The sequence below is a fragment of the Palaemon carinicauda genome, chromosome 24 (assembly GCF_036898095.1).
Source record: "Palaemon carinicauda isolate YSFRI2023 chromosome 24, ASM3689809v2, whole genome shotgun sequence".
Classification (NCBI taxonomy): Eukaryota; Metazoa; Arthropoda; class Malacostraca; order Decapoda; family Palaemonidae; genus Palaemon; species Palaemon carinicauda.
In genome coordinates, this window is record NC_090748.1 from 13,706,275 (window position 1) to 13,723,314 (window position 17,040).

The 17,040-nt window shown below is 43.8% G+C and overlaps 2 protein-coding genes across 5 annotated transcripts in view; both read right to left on the minus strand.

The window, feature by feature from the left end:
* Positions 1-17,040, minus strand: part of LOC137618093 (sulfide:quinone oxidoreductase, mitochondrial-like) — a 296,155-nt gene that overhangs the window by 110,007 nt on the left and 169,108 nt on the right. The window contains exon 1 of one of the 3 annotated variants that reach the window (XM_068348074.1): positions 13,664-13,710. The exons of 1 other annotated variant lie outside the window; for it this stretch is intronic. The gene's annotated coding sequence lies outside the window, so the exon portion shown is untranslated. Of the gene's footprint in view, positions 1-13,650; positions 13,711-17,040 lie in introns of those variants that run through there. One more of the 3 variants, XM_068348076.1, reaches the window with a different exon arrangement.
* The window catches only part of LOC137618091 (uncharacterized), a 431,863-nt gene continuing 429,762 nt past the window's right edge, over positions 14,940-17,040 (minus strand). For both annotated transcript variants that reach the window (XM_068348072.1, XM_068348071.1), the window contains exons 31-33: positions 16,123-16,199; positions 15,832-15,927; positions 14,940-15,639 (exon numbers count right to left, since the gene is read on the minus strand). In XM_068348072.1, the coding sequence (XP_068204173.1) occupies positions 15,250-15,639; positions 15,832-15,927; positions 16,123-16,199 (563 nt within the window). In that variant the 3' untranslated portion in view covers positions 14,940-15,249. The remainder of the gene's footprint in view (positions 15,640-15,831; positions 15,928-16,122; positions 16,200-17,040) is intronic.

Consider the following 17,040-nt stretch of genomic DNA (forward strand, 5'->3'; position numbering starts at 1 on the left):
TTGATCTCTTGTCCAAAACTTTGCCAGATGAAACTGAAGAGACGTAGATGAAGTCTTCCCAGGGAAACGAACTGTTCGATTGACGAGAGTGCCCAGGAGACTTGTCCAATCCCCTACCGAACAGGACCGTAAGTCTAAGAAGTGACGCACTTTTACTAGGCAGTCTAGAATGAGTTTTGGGGCTGGAGAAGCCCAAAAAACGCCGAGTGAATTCTCATCCCCAGATAAATATTTTTTGAGGGTGTTAGTTGAGATTTGGGTAGATTTAACATCAGACCTAACTGTTGTGTTATGGACATTGAGATTTGAAGAGCCTCCAGACACTTTACTTGTGATTCCGCTCTGAGTAGCCAGTCGTCCAGATATAAGAAATCCTTACTCCCTTTAGGTGAAGCCAGCGAGCCACGTTGGACATCACTCGGGTAAAAACGTAGGGAGCCGTGCTTAGTCCAAAACTGAGTGCTTTGAACTGATAAGTGGTCTTGAGGAACACGAACCTTAGAAAGTTACTGTGGTCCGAGTATCGGGATATGGAAATAAGCGTCCTGCAGATCCAATGACACCATCCAGTCTCCCTGCCTGGTGCCTGCAAGGACTGACGCTGAAGTTTCCATGGCAAACTTTACTTTGCTGACGAACCTGATCAATGGACTGACGTCCAGAAAAGGTCTCTATCGCCGCCGAGCTTTTCGGAACTATGAAAAGCCTGTTGTAAAACCCCTCCGAGGAGGTGTCCTCTACCACTTCTATGGCTGATTTTGACAGCATAAGATTCACTTGCTCTTGAAGAGCTGCTGCCTTATTCCCTGAGTGGGTTGTTGACAACTCTAAGGGTATCGACGACATGGGAGGCATTTTCAGGAAGGGGATCTTTTATCCCTCCTTGAGGACATTGATCGTCCAGGAGTCCGCCCCCCTTTGGCTACACTCTCGCCTAAAGTGTGAAAGCCTAGCTCCCACTAGTGTCTGGAGATTGCATGTCTCACCTTCTCGATTTGTTTTGCTGTCTTGGGAATCTGCGAGCTTTACCACCGGCAGCAATTCTTTGAGGTCCCCTTGAAGGGGCTCTCCCATGAAAGGGCTGACGAGTGGGAGGAGCCTCTCCCATGAAAGGGCTGACGAGTGGGAGGAGCCTCTCCCATGAAAGGGCTGACGAGTGGGAGGAGCCTCTCCCATGAAAGGGCTGACGAGTGGGAGGAGCCTCTCCCATGAAAGGGCTGACGAGTGGGAGGAGCCTCCTTTGGTTTCCTTGCTGAAAAACTAGCTGGAAGAACTTTCTTAGCAGTCCTAGAGATAAGATCCTGATCCTGTGTAACCTGTTGTGACAGAGCTGCCGACAAATCTTTCACCAAGTCCGGAGGGAAAAGATGATTGAACAACGGAGCAAATAAAAGTTCAGATCTCTGAACAAGGGACAAACCTGAAGATAAAAAGGAACAAAGCATAGCCCTCTTTTCAAGAACTTCTGCCGTGAAAAGGGCGCAAAGTTCGATGGAGCCATCCCTAACGGCCTAATCCAGACAGGCTATCAGATGCATCCGAGCCTCGTTCTTAGGGTCTGTGGCCTCTGCAAGAGCTCTTTGAGTCCAGTCCATAAGGCTGAAGACTTCTATTGTCCTAAATATTCCCTTCAGCAGATGGCCCATTTCAGAATTAGACCACATAATTTTCGACTAGCTCATGGCTGACCTGCGTGAGGAGTCAACGAGCCTGGAGAAGTCTCCCTGGGAAGAGGCAGGAACTCCCAAACAGAGATCTTCCCCAGTCGAATACCACACACTAGATCTGGAGGCCAGTTGAGTTGGAGGAAAGGAAAAGGAAGCCTTCCCTAGATTCTTCCTTTTGGCTGACCATTGGTTGATAGTTGGGAATGCTCTCTTAACTGAACGTGCCAGAACCATCTTCTTGAAGGAGGATGTTTTTCAGGGTCTGCCCTTCAAAAACCGAGAGGGTGGGCTTTGAGGCATAGGTTGCGTAAAGTCTTCTGGATACAGATGTTAAAACTGTCAGAAGTTTAAGATCAGCTGCCTGCAGCGAAACCCGAGATTCGTCCTCTACTTCGGCTAAGGGAACATCGATTCCCAGAGTCGAATGGGTCCGAGACAAAACCGCGTCATCCTGTCGGTTAATGTCTGCCAAAAATTATTCAGCCTGTCCTGAAGGAATCTCGTGAACAATATCATCCAGTTGCGAAGAAGCATCACGTTTATGTTCTGTAGACCTCGAGGGAGAGACAGGTTCCAGTGCTTCCAGCATAAGTTCATCGTGCTGTAAGGAAGCATCAACATCGTGAACCCCATGCGAGGGTAAATCCTGTTCGCGTGCGTCCAGAGTGCATTCAGCATGTTGTATGTCAACAGCGTGACGCGAGGGAGCGTTAGCGGCGCATTCAGTGTCGCGAAGGAGAGAAAAACTTGTTTATCCTGTTGCGAGGACAACGCCTGACTATATGCGTCCAGCATGCATCCAGATTGAGACTGCTGTATGTTTCCATGAGAGGTATCAGTGTGCTGCATGCATTCCGTATGCTGTAAGTCTACCGCGAGTCGCGAGGAAGCGTCAGTATCGCGTCCAGCAAGTCGCAAAAAAGAGACAGCCGTTTGTCTATTATGACGTGGGGACAAAGCCTGACTGCATGCGTCCAGCATACGTCCAGACTGCCGCATGCGTCCAGCATACGTCCAGACTGCCGCATGCGTCCAGCATACGTCCAGACTGCCGCATGCGTCCAGCATACGTCCAGACTGCCGCATGCGTCCAGCATACGTCCAGACTGCCGCATGCGTCCAGCATACGTCCAGACTGCCGCATGCGTCCAGCATACGTCCAGACTGCCGCATGCGTCCAGCATACGTCCAGACTGCCGCATGCGTCCAGCATACGTCCAGACTGCCGCATGCGTCCAGCATACGTCCAGACTGCCGCATGCGTCCAGCATACGTCCAGACTGCCGCATGCGTCCAGCATACGTCCAGACTGCCGCATGCGTCCAGCATACGTCCAGACTGCCGCGAGCTTCCAGACTGCCGCATGCGTCCAGACTGCCGCGAGCTTCCAGACTGCCGCATGCGTCCAGACTGCCGCGAGCTTCCAGACTGCCGCATGCGTCCAGACTGCCGCGAGCTTCCAGACTGCCGCATGCGTCCAGACTGCCGCGAGCTTCCAGACTGCCGCATGCGTCCAGACTGCCGCGAGCTTCCAGACTGCCGCATGCGTCCAGACTGCCGCGAGCTTCCAGACTGCCGCATGCGTCCAGACTGCCGCGAGCTTCCAGACTGCCGCATGCGTCCAGACTGCCGCGAGCTTCCAGACTGCCGCATGCGTCCAGACTGCCGCGAGCTTCCAGACTGCCGCATGCGTCCAGATTGCCGCGAGCTTCCAGACTGCCGCATGCGTCCAGATTGCCGCGAGCTTCCAGACTGCCGCATGCGTCCAGATTGCCGCGAGCTTCCAGACTGCCGCATGCGTCCAGATTGCCGCGAGCTTCCAGACTGCCGCATGCGTCCAGATTGCCGTGAGCTTCCAGACTGCCGCATGCGTCCAGATTGCCGTGAGCCACCGGCGTGACGCGAGGAAGCGCGTCCCCCAGATCGCGAAGGCGAAACAACTGCTTGACTATCTTGTTGTGTGGACAAATTTTGACTATGCGTCCAGCATACGTCCAGACTGATGTCTGCGTCCAGAATGTCGTGAGGAAGAGACAAGAACCTTGTCGCTTGCCTCAACACGCACCGATTGCTGCGAGGGACCGTTGCTGAGCGTAGGAGAAATACGCTGTTCGATGATGTCTTGATTAACGGAAGAACCTTTTCTTGGTCTATTGATGTCTTTAGTTTCTTTTAGATGCGATTTCTCTGCCCGAGAATCGTAAGCGTCAAACAGGGACGAAATCGACCTCTTAATTCAGACAAATCAGATACATGATGAGCGCCGTGTGCGCTAACTGAACGATGTACTGATCGCTGCGAGGAATCGTCAACCATAGTCGGGCGACCACCAGGGGAAAGTCTTAGCGACATTTCCCAGCGCGCCTTGGGCGCGATCTGAACCGTGTACCGATCGTTGTGAGGGATCGTCATCAGTATGCGGGTGGTCACCAGGGAAAAGGCCTTGAGACATTTCCCAATCTGGAGGAGGGGAAGATGCGTGTACCAACGTAAACTGAGCACCTTCTTCCTCAGACGAACTACGCGTCTTACGTGCACGTTTCGGCACTGACACGTCTTCTTTGTCCGAAAGGAAAACCTCCGGCAAACACCAGTTACTGCAGGATGGTTTATTAGGAGACGTACATCTCCTGATTGGTCTTGAACGAAGTGGTTGGCATCAACCACGTCGCGGTTTTGCGTCGTCCGACGATGACGCATACATTTTTACCTCGCCTTTCCAGCGGCGAGGGGGAGCGACCTGGGGATCGTCAACACGATCGCTCGAGGGGACGTCCGTTCGCTGATCAAGGTCTGACATATCCTTTGGCCTTTCGACAATCCTTCTCCCAGGGGTTGGGGAGCATGGAAGAGGTCCCGGGCTGGGATTATGATGGACACGAACGCACGCACCCTCCACTTCACTTTCACTATTTACTATTTTGCTTTGCAAGCCACGCACTGCACCCCACATAACTTCTTTTTCTGTAGTTAGGGAATGAACCTGTGTGCCTAAGGCTGAAATAGCAGCCATCACATCCTTTAAAGAAGGTTCACTTACCTCCGACACCAGCAGTTAAAAAACTATAGTATATAATATACAGTAGTATGTTTTCCAACATTTTCTGTGTATCCTTTCACAGTCCATTGCTGAGATCGCTAAATAATTAAGTATTCCTTCAATATCCTGATGAGTCCTAGGTCATCAGAACATAATATCTTACCCTACAATATTAATATTCCAATTGTGTGAAGATAGTGATAGTATACACTAACTTCAGCTCTATATTCTAGAGCTCTTCCACCCTAGATTTCCCTAAAAAGGAAATTTTAAAATATTAATACAGTATTGAGGGAGGTCACAGCAATTGCCTGGACAAGAAACATATGTGTCTCCTATTTATTTTCTAGCTTGCTATCCTAAGCTATCATGATAATAGCAAGTGCTATTTTTAATGCACAAGATAAATTTATCAGCATGATAAATTACCCCATACTCATTTCACCTTTTTCTTTCCTTACAGGAGGAGTCCAAGGTGAAGTGTGCAGTGATATACTGCAACCACAAGAGTAAGAACGTTTGTGGTCACACGTGCAGGTCTCATGCCCCTTGCTCCATCGTAACTGAAACCCTAAGATACTGGGACCCCAAGGGATGCAACGTCTGCTCGGCCTTGATGACCGAGGGTTTCGGCGATCCTAAGATGACCGAGTCGAGGGATACTGCGAGGGAAACGCTTCGTTAGTGGGTACGAGGGTTCCAGAAGAACTCTCCGGGACCGTACCTACCAAGCGACTCAATTAGAAGCCTGCTGTTCCCCAAGGCAACATCTGATGCAGTCGTGCCTCGGGCACGATCCGAGCCTCCCTGCGTACAACTAGCAATAGAGGCCGACATCAACAAAGCTCTACAAGGCATGAACATCCATCAGGAAAGGATGTCATAAGTGTCCTCGGACACCAAAAAGGATCTCTTTCAAGAAGACCCTGAAGAAGATGTCATAAGTATCCTCGGGCACCAAAAAGGATCTCTTTCAAGAAGACCCTGAAGAAGAGGTGGCCTAACCACCTGAGGAGGAAGATGATCTTGAATCAACAGAAGCGGAATACCCTCTACTGTCTGTGTGGGCATTTCAGCCTGTGCCGTCAACTTCTTCGGCTCCAACCCCTCAACCAGACCCGCTGTTCCCCGCGGGCCAAGCGCTTATGGCCCAGATCCAGCAGCTGGTGGATACTCTTCGTAAGGAACATCTTGATATGAGGAAGGAATTCAAGGAAGCAAGCCGCGTAACTTCTTCTCGTGGATCCTACAAGCGGCCCAAATTTCTGACCTGCCACCATGCTCTGAAACCAATTCCTGGGGGTATGCAGAGTTCATGCCCATGATGAATGGGAAACTACATCTCTGAGAAGATGGGGGCCATCCCCCTTGACGATATCCAGTTCTGGTCAAACCTTTCGGCTTACCCGGAGTGTTTCATCAGGCTGAAGAATGAACCAGCATCTAAGGAAGAGACGGAACCTAAGGAGGTCATGGTCTTTGACCGCAAGGCACAGGCTCTCTTGACGAGTAGCCTGAAAAAGGCAGGTTACACAAACTAAAAGTTTCTGCATTGAGCAAGAAGCACCCTACTTTCCTTGCTCCTTCATCCAGAGCTTTCCCCTTCACATCGAAAGCTCTCCACTGTGTGCTAAAGGCAGTTGATGCAGGCAAACCATGCCATACGCTAGAGGAGTGTAGGCCATTGTCTCTGGCCTTGTCCACGGGCGAGAAGGATTGGAACGAGATCCATCTAACCTTCTAGGTCGCAAAGCTCGACACGGACATTGCAGGACAGCAGTTCTATGAGAACCTCCCGAAGCTGTCGGACTTTCTCCTGAGAAGAGAACAGGAGACAAAAGAGACTAGCCGCCTCTCTGTCCCTCCAGAAATGCATGGAGATGTGTGCAGGCATTGCAAGCACCCCAAACATGTATACAGTCCTAGCCAAGATGCACATGGCTACATTGGTCAAGGATTTGTACGATTTTGTGAAGGCCAGGAGGGCCTGCAGAGAGTTTGCGTTTGCCAATGCAATGGTCAAACACGAGCCCAGGAAGTTGAACACTTCCTGTATCTGGGGCAAGGACCTCTTCCCAAAGGAAGCAGTCCAAGAGGTAGTCGCCAAAGCCGCCACGGAGAATAGGAACCTTTTCCAAAAGTGGGGCATCTCTGCTAAGAGAAAATCTTTCCCTGATGCTGGTCCCCAACCTAAGAGGAAGACGAAGAAGCCAAGACTGCCTCCTCGACCTGTGCAACATCCTACGGTGCCCCAAATGGTTGCTCAGCCGCAAACCACTTTCCAGATAGTGCCTCAACAGCTGGTAGCCCAATCATCAGCCTTTAACCCAAATTTTGAGATGCACACCACTAACTTTCGCCCGAAAGGTAGAGGGTCTAGACGAGGCTCCTCCAGAAACCCCCCAAGAGGAAGAGGAAGACGTGGTCAGGGTAGCAAACCCTCCGGATCATCCAAGCAATGAGATGCTCCAGGTAGGAGGAAGACTTCTCCACTTTTGGGATCGTTGGACCTTCGATCCCTGGGCCCACAGCCTAATCAAGAATGGACTAGGATGGAAATGGAACATATCTCCACCTTCATTTCCTCAATTCTTCCAACACTCCACCCCCTTATTGGAAGAATATACCTTAGAACTCTTGAACAAAAAGATTATAAGGAAAGCAAAGTCCATCAAATTCCAGAGAAGGCTGTTTTGTGTTCCCAAGAAGGGCTGACAAACTCAGAGTCATTTTAGACTTTTCTCCACTCAAGTTCATTGAGAACAAGTTCCGGGTGTTAACCTTACAACACATAAGGACCCTGTTACCAAAAGTGGCGCACACAGTCTCAATAGACCTGGCAGACGCTTACTGGCACCTTCCAGTCAGCCGCCCCCTCTCCTCCTACCTAGGATTCAAGCTATGGAAGACAAAGTATGTCTTCAGAGCCATGCCCTTTGGACTAAACATAGCTCCAAGAATTTTCACGAAACTTGGACAGTCGTACAACAGCTACGCTTAGAAGGCGTTCAGGTAGCAGCATACCTGGACGACTGGCTAGTGTGGGCAGCATCCAAGAGTGCTTGCCTGCAGACAGCCACAAAGGTGATCCAGTTCCTGGAACATCTGGTCTTCAAGATCAACTGCAAGAAGTCTCACCTCTCTCTAGCTCAAGAGTTTCAATGGTTGGGAGTCTATTGGAACTTGCAGTCACACCACCTCTCCATTCCACCAAAGAAGAGGAGAGAGATCGCGGGTTCTGTCAAGAGACTATTGAAATCCAACAGGATTTCAAGATGCCAACAGGAAAGAGTACTGGGCTCTCTGTAGTTTGCAGCAGTAACAGACCCAGTGCTAAGAGCATGACTAAAGGATGCGTCAGGAGTCTGGAGAAGATACGCATCAAACGCTCGAAGAGATCAACAGAGACCGAAACTGACCTTACTGCGATCGCTTATGAGGCCGTGGTCGAAGGTCAAGAGCCTAGCAAGGACTATTCCCTTACAACCACCTCAACTGTCGGTAGTCATCCACATGGATGCCTCAACGGAAGGATCGGGAGGTCATTCCCATCAAAGGAAAGTTCAAGGGATCTGGTCATCCCTGTTCAAGGCCTTTCACATCAACATTCTGGAGGCCATGGCAGTCCTCCTGACGTTGAAAAAGCTATCCCCTCACAGATCAGCCCACTTCAAGTTGGTCTTAGACAGCGAAGTGATAGCGTGATGCCTGAACCGACAAGGCTCGAGATCGCCCTACATCAACCACATGATGTTGGCCATCTTTCGCTTGGCAAGAAAGAAAAGATGGCATTTATCAGCAGTTCACCTACTAGGGTTCCGCAATGAGACGGCGAATGCTCTATCCAGGCGAAAGCCGTAAGAGTCAGAATGGTCCCTAGACGCAGACTCATTCTCCTTCATCTTGGAAAAAGTCCCAGAACTGCAGATTGACCTCTTCGCAACGAGCGACAACAAGAAACTACCTCGATACGTAGCCCCATACGAGGACCCTCGGGCAGAAGCGGTGGACGCCTTGTCCCTCTATTGGAACAGATGGAGTCGTCTATCTGTTCCCGCCAACAAATCTCCTGCTGAAGGTCCTCAACAAGCCGAGATCCTTCAAGGGGACAGCAGCAGTGGTGGCCCCCAAATGGCCCAAGAGCAATTGGTTCCTTCTAGTGATAAAATTGAAGCCGAGGCAGTTTCCTCTAACGAACCCAGTTCTATCCCAACTGGTTCAGAAGTCGACTGTCTACACTTCATCACTGAGAACCCAAAACCTACATGATTTTCTCGCCTTAGCAGTCAAGAAAAGGTTTGGGATCTCAAAAGACAGCATAGACTTTATAGAAGAATACAAGTCAAAATCAACCAGAAGACAATATGAATCGTCTTGGAAGAAGTGGGTCTCTCTTGTTAAAGCAAAAAAGCCGGCAGAAATCTTGAGACTTCTGCCTGTCCTTCTTCATCCACCTTCACGAACAAGGTTTGGCTTCCACCACGATAACTACATGTAAGTCAGCTTTGACTAGACCTCTCCTATACGCCTTCCAGGTGGACCTGTCGAACGAAATCTTCAACAAGATTTCGAAGGCATGCGCTAGACTTAAACCAGCAGTCCCTCCGAAGCCCATTTCATGGTCTTTAGACAGTCTTGCACTATGCTTCGAACTTATACAACGAAGATTGCTCCCTAAAGGATCTAACACAGAAAGTGATATTCTTGTTCGCTATAGCCTCAGGGGCTAGTGTTAGTGAAATAGTAGCCCCATCAAGAGACGAGGGCCATATTCAGTCCACAGAAGAAGGAGAACTGAATCTTTTTCCCGATCCTACATTTCTCGTGCCAAAAACGAGCTACCCGCCAATAGGTGGGGTCCTCGGAGAATCTGCCCTCTGAAGGAAAATGTGTCTTTATGTCCAGTAGACTGTCTGGAGGTCTATCTTCGAAGAACTTCAGACTTCAAGAGAGGACAGCTCTTCATAGGCGAAACCTCAGGATCAAACTTACCCCTGATATAACCGAGGGCGAAGCTCACCTAATTTATTCGCAGAGCGGATCCCGACAGTACACCGGCAGGTCATGATCGAGAAAAATTGCTTCCTCGCTGAACTTCTTTCAGCATATGGACTTTGATAGACTCCACTCATATACAGGCTGGAAATCCTCTAGTCTTTTAAAAACATTATGCAAAGCAAGTGCATGAAATAAAACACTTTGTGATGGCGGCAGGTAGTGTTATAAAACCTGTCGTCTAGTTCTGCGATGAACAGTGAACTGTTTGGGACTTGACAGTGAAAGGGTGAAAAGGTGTTAACGCCTTTAAATGTAATACCTTTTATCAGGTGTTAACGCCTTTAAGTGTAATACCTTTTATCAAGGGTCACCCTGGTGACCCTTTGACTGTTCTTTATAGGTGTAGAATCTAACCAATAATACCAGTGCCGTGTGTACATTCGTACGCAGTGTTTGAACATATCCAACAGCTAAGAGAAATTATCTTATTAATATTGCAAAATCTTTGAGTGGCCTTACTAATATATATTTCTTCCCTTTCAGGTGATAAATATATATGTACCTTAAGAAAGTTGTTTATGTAATAAAAGATTCTATTTTAATACATTCGTTGTTGTATTTAATTTTGTCTATACAAATAAATACTGAAAATGTATTTGCGTCTTATTCGCCCCACAAGTAGTCAAATAAAACTAGCCAGTGTCTTAATTATTTTCCTAATATAAAATACTTGAAGTTTCTTCTATGTGTGAAGATGCTTGTGGTAAATTAATTCCACTTTGTTCTCACGAATACAAAACCTTGTCGCTTCTATAGTCAATGTTAACAGATTCCCTGCAGGGGGCAGGAAGCCCTAAGTTAGTTCCAAACATAGTGGATATGACGAATAACGGTAGCGTCATATTTATGTGGTCTGGGTGACCATATAGAAGCTGAATCAAGGTAAAGGCACTTTTACAAACCCACAGATATAGTACTTTAAAGTACTTCTCTGGTAAACTTCCATCAGGACGACATGGGTAGAGTTAATAGTAATGGTCTGCGCGGCAGGGGAGGTTGAACCGCACCTCACTATTGAGGGATTTTGAAGAGGAGATGTCTATATGGTACGAGACCTCTGGTATATTTCGCCCTAGTTTATACCGACACCAATAGGTGAGCGAGCTAGTCCAACCTAGCATTCCTATACATTTTTTCTCTGGTAATATTTAGCAGTTATATTCCTTAGAAATGGTGCTATAGGAGCATTTCACTGGCCGGCACAGGTTGAGCCCAGAAAACGGATTTTTAGCAAAGCGAAAAATCTATTTTAGGGCGATATGGCCATGTCGTCCTAATGGACCCGCCCTCCTTTCTAAACAAGGAGTATACATATATGTAACAAACCCCACCCGAAACTACTCTATCTGTAGCCATCCATGCTTAATTGCAACAAGAAATGAGTTACGCCGTAGGAATACGGGAAATGGGATCCACCGGGTAACCTTTATGACTGCTCCCCTTCGATTTCGCCTCTTCCCCCTCAGAGCGAAAACTCTATTCGGGGTGAACATTGCCATGTGTCGTATCAAGAAATACGTCCCCTCATATTATGCGATATCCTTAAGATTTTTCTTAAGGATACTCGCGCCAGGAGTTAGAATTCTGGAGACCTGTGGTAAATTCTCTGGGAGTATCACTGTAGCCAAATATCCCTTAGAAAAATGCCTAAAGAAACCTTGCATCAGGACGACATGACCATATCACCCAAAAATAGATTTTTCGCTTTGCTCAAAATCCGTTTTATTTAATTTTCTCACCCAAAAAAAAAACGAGGTTTCCCACTGGGGTTCCCCATAATTGTATTTAAATAAGGGGATCCAAAAACTCATGATGGGCGGTTTGCCCCAATAATCATGGTCATAAATGCATAAAACACAAGACAGCAAGTAGGAAAAATATATGGTTCATGTATTTGGCTAGAAATTAAGTATCATATATTTACCAAATTTAGTTATAAATTTGTTTGCATTGGGTATTTAGTTGGAAAGGTGCAGCACACCTTTTACTCTCCAACCTGAAAACTCAAAGGGTTTTAGGCTGTCTTATATTTAATATGGCGGTGTAAGGCCTTCGCGCCTGCCCCCCCACTAGGTAAGGATATAGCTACTAAGTTAGGATAAGTTATCTGGTGGCCGGTACCTTGAATTACTGGAATCCTCAGGTAAATACTGGAATCCCCTTGAAAATTACTGAAATCCCCTATAATATCACTGCAAACCCTTAGAAATAGATAAAAAAAATTGTTTTTAATAAAATGCGTTATCTTTATGTTTTTTGGCATTTATTTTTTATATATTTGCAGGTAGAACCTTGGCTAGGGGTTGTGACCTGGGAAGGGGGTCCAGGGGCTTGCCCCCGGGCTAGGGGTTGTGACGTGAGTACTACTAGGTTAGGAGGGTTTGTTAGGTTCTGTACCATTTTGTACCCTTTTATATAGTGTGTAAAGGGTATATAGAAATGCTTTAAAATACAAATTTTTCATCAATTTACTAAAAAATTTTGTAAATCAATAAAAACACATTTATCTATTTCTAAGGGCTTGCAGTGATATTGTAGGGGATTCCAGTAATTGGTGGTTCCCACTGGTGGCATTGTTTAGTGCTAATTCTACATATGCAATTATTCTTATGTTAAAACTGATTCCTTAATTCATTCCCCAACCCAAAAACCAGGGTTTGCCAAAATTGGAAAGGTTAACAAATATGGTAGAAATACTATTCCTAAAAGAAAAAGAAAAAAAACTCTGCTTTAGATAATGCACTAAGTAATTCATCAGAAAAAAATATAAAAGTTATTTGTGGCAGAGCTATTGTATAGCATTACTGACTCAAGTAACTTTACTATTAATCTCAAAAACTTAACTATTAATCTCAAAAATAAGTAAAAACATGGGGGATATCAGGATTTGGTACTTGCCTGTTAGTGCCCCACCACTAATTCCCGCTATAATCCTAATACTATTTCTGAGGTTAGGTTAGGTTGTCAACCCAACCTAACCTAAACAATAGCATTGGGGTTATATAAAATATTAGTAGTGGGGCAATAACAGGAATTACCCAGGATTTGACCGAAACTATATTAATACCCATAAATGTTATAAGTTTCGGGGCAATAACAGGTAAGTACCCAAAATTTGACCGAAACTATATTAATACCCATAAATGTTATAAGTTTCGGGGCAATAACAGGAAAGTACCTAGAATTTGACAGAAACTATTTTAAACCCCATAAATGTTATAAGTTTCAGGGCAATAACAGGAAGAGTACCTAGAATTTGACCAAAACTATATCAAAACCCATAAATGTTACAAGTTTCGGGGTAATAACAGGAAAGTACCTAGAATTTGACCGAAACTATATTAATACCCATAAATGTTATAAGTTTCGGATACCATTATCACTTCATGAATAGCTTACGAAATTAAAGTATTTTAAAAGAAATCTCTCAACACACATCATAAGACCACATCAATGGCCTGAGCCTTAACCACATATAACCATATACCTGTTAACAGTACAATCATTAAATTCATATTAGAGGTCCAACTGAGATCCCTTCAACCATGACTTGGATATTAATAGCAACTCTCAAAGTGTCAGGTTTCGAGACTAAATTTAGTGCTATGGCCTGTCTAGTGACCTCGACTACTAGGACAATCTTCCCCTTCACTTGACAAAGTTGAGTAAATATTTGTGCAACAACCATCAAACTGTCAACAAACAAATACGTAACAATGTTGCAAAACACCCAGTTCACAGTGATTAGACATAAGGGTCATCCAATCTTTCTCATGAGAATTTACACCAAGATCGAGTTTCCACACAAAGTCAATACCAACTATAGAATACCCACAAACTTAATATTACAAAAATTACTTATGACCCAAAACAACATAATGTCACCTGAACACTTGACCTTAAAAATTTGTTATCAACCAACAACTGCCCACTACCATAATGTGTCCATTCAAAGTACACTGTAATACAGACCGATAACCTTTACAATAAGGTTTGATTGAATGATGAATCCAGAATTTCAGGACAGGTTATTATGTTTATTACCATAGCCACTAGGCGGCAGCACCTTCCGGCCTCTTCCTGAACAAGGACCATCAAGGATCCACAACTGATCGGTTTACCAATCACTAGAGGGCAGTACTGTGCTTTTACTTAGGCGGTCACATATTGAGAAAAAAGAAAGGATAATCCAAGGCCTATATCTTGGCCTTGGGATAATCAATATTACTATCCAAGCAATTACACACGGAGCCTCGATAACACTTATTGAGGCAGTATCAACCGAATCCTAGTTGGCAACCCAATTTATTAGTTTGTTTTATTCTTTGGTATTTTTTTTTCTTTTGCAAGTAAATTAAGATCATCTTTGGACTAGAGTCGATAGAAAAGTACTGTCTTCAAGGGTGTAAAAAACGTGTCTTCTAGGAAAGTAAATTTTATTATGAAACATATACAGCCTTCATTTATTCCATTTTTACAAAGTCAAGCTCTGTGATAAGTTTTGTTAAACGCAGTAACAAAATTCATGTCATCATGTAACAATTATTATAGACATTTTTAAATGACTGTTTGATCTTCTATATTAATATTCGGCAGTTTCAACAGACCTCAAGAAGACGACGAAGGTAAGAAGTACTGTATATATATATATATATATATATATATATATATATATATATATATATATATATATATATATATATATATATATACTTCTAACTCCGAATTTCTTGGAGGATCTTCTTTCATTTTAGCAGGAAAAAATAAATAAAAATTAAGCCATCTTTTACCATTGGCATTATTGTTGCCATTTATAGCCTTTCATTAACGAATTTTATTTACAGCACAATGTTACTGTATTATACAATCTGATACACTCATGATCTACATTCACACAATGTACATTGTATCCTATGGAAAATCATGCCAAGATATTTGAAGGAATATAACAATGGCTGATGTGAATAAAAAAAAAAAAAAAAAGATTTTGTTGAATTATATGGCATCAATTTGGCAAAAAGGAAAATTGGGTATACTCAATTTTTTTTAATGAGGCGCAGGGGTAGGCCTACCCTTTTAGTTTGGAAAAGGTTCCTACTAGCTGATTAGTTGGAAAAAATAATTCTAACCGATCAGCTATTAGGAAACTTTTCCGAGCTAAAAGCTAACATATGCGCCTCATTAAAAAAAAATTAAGTATAGATATGATTGACAATGATCCATGATCTTATATTCTTCATGAATAACCATTTAATTTAAGATACTGTATTTAAGTGTTAGAATTATTTTGCAATATTTACTTAAATGCTTATGATCTAAATTTTTGGATCAACAATGATAGTCATATTTGTCTTAAAAAGCCTCAAAACAGAAAGTAAGGAGTTGATTGATCCTGGCAAATTCTAGCACAAATCTGGTGAAAAAAGCACTCCGATATCACAATTAACTTATTATATTGTACCATTAATAAAATCAAAGCAAATATTACCACATAATCATGGACATAAATGCTATTAACACAACCCAAAATGAAGCGGCGACAGCCATCCCTCCCGCGTATTCCATCTGGTGCCCGATCTCGTCAGAACTAGTTGTTATGGCCGAAGTAGTGTATTCGATCTTCGTGGAATCCGCCCCTTTAGTTGCTGCGGAAGTGGAGGAGGACGCTTCGTACGTGGATCTTGCCGATTCTGTTTGGTAAACCTCTTCTACTACCTCTAGGTTATTTTCAGAGTCTTCTAGCGTCTCTTCAATGCAAGCCAAGGGCTCTGTCTTCTGAATTAACCAGTTGTAGGCTTCAGTTTTTCCTTGCTTCTCAAGTAACATACCAATTACTTGACGAACTTTATTGTGGTAATTGTTCAGCCACTCACACTGGAAGGAAATTCTTGATAGTTATAGAATTTCATGTCATCTAAACTTATAGCAATTGTTCCTGTGCATGACATTTTCCAAAAATAAGAGTAAGCTCTTGTAACATACATTTTCTATAAGGTGCATCTTGAATGACAGTTGCTAGAATTAATACGGTCATTAAATAACTATTATACATTTGAGTTTTCTTACCTGTGAATAGCTTATCAAATTCATGTCAATCAGCTTGGCCTCGAACGGAACGAGTGTAACAGCCTCAAAGCCTAAAGACTGCTTGTCAAATTTGTACTGTGAAACATAAGCGAAATTAAACCAAGTTGCAAAAATATGTAAATTATGAAAACATTAAATTTTTTCCTTAAGAAAGTGTACATATTAGATTTACATCGTAAATATATGTACAGAATCAATTTGTACTACAAAGATATATAAGCAATAGGTTTATTTACTTTAGAACATTTCAAAATGAGGTCAATACTTTACCTTTGTTTCTTTTGTTACGACTCTCAAAACTGTTTCTAGTCGTATACCAAAATCATCCTCTTGATAGAATCCTGGCTCTGCAAGAAAGAAGAAGCTGTGGAGTTATTGAGATTCTAAGTTCTTTTTATTCAAATGTATCGCAGTTTTAACATTTTCAAAAATCTGGGATTGACTGTCTGAAATTGGAGGGTGTTCATATGAAATGTAGACACTCACGCAGGCGTGTACAGACCAAATTACAGACATTAATCATAGAAAAACACACATACACAGGAATACACACAATAAACGCAGCCGTTTCTAGTCCACTGCAGGACAAAGGCCTCAGAGTGGGGTTTAGCCATTTCATCACTACGCTGGATTGGTAATGGTGGGAGACCCTAGTCTGATCGCTCACAGCAAACCAGCCTAGCATGGGTGGCCCTTACTTGTACAACTTTGCTGGTTATGGCGATACACACAACCTTTCACCACGTTCAGGTATCCCCACTCAGAAAGGGATTTTATATATATATATATATATATATATATATATATATATATATATATATATATATATATATATATATATATATATATATACTGAATCATTGGAGGAATTATAAAAGATAATAGAAGAATTGAATAGCAAAAGCAGAAAAATAGGACTGAAAGTGAATATGAGTAAAACTAAGATAATGTTCAATGAAAAGGCAGAGACAACAAATAAGAGTTATGGACGAACCTCTAGAGAGTGTTCATGAATATACGTACTTGGGACATACATGAAGTGTTTCCCCAGGACACGAGGCCGATATTGAAAGGATAAGCATTGGATGGAGAGCATTTGGTAAACAAAATGAGATTATGAAAAGTAAATTACCATTTTGTCTAAAAGAAAAATATTTAATGAGATGGTCCTACCAGTATCAACTTAAT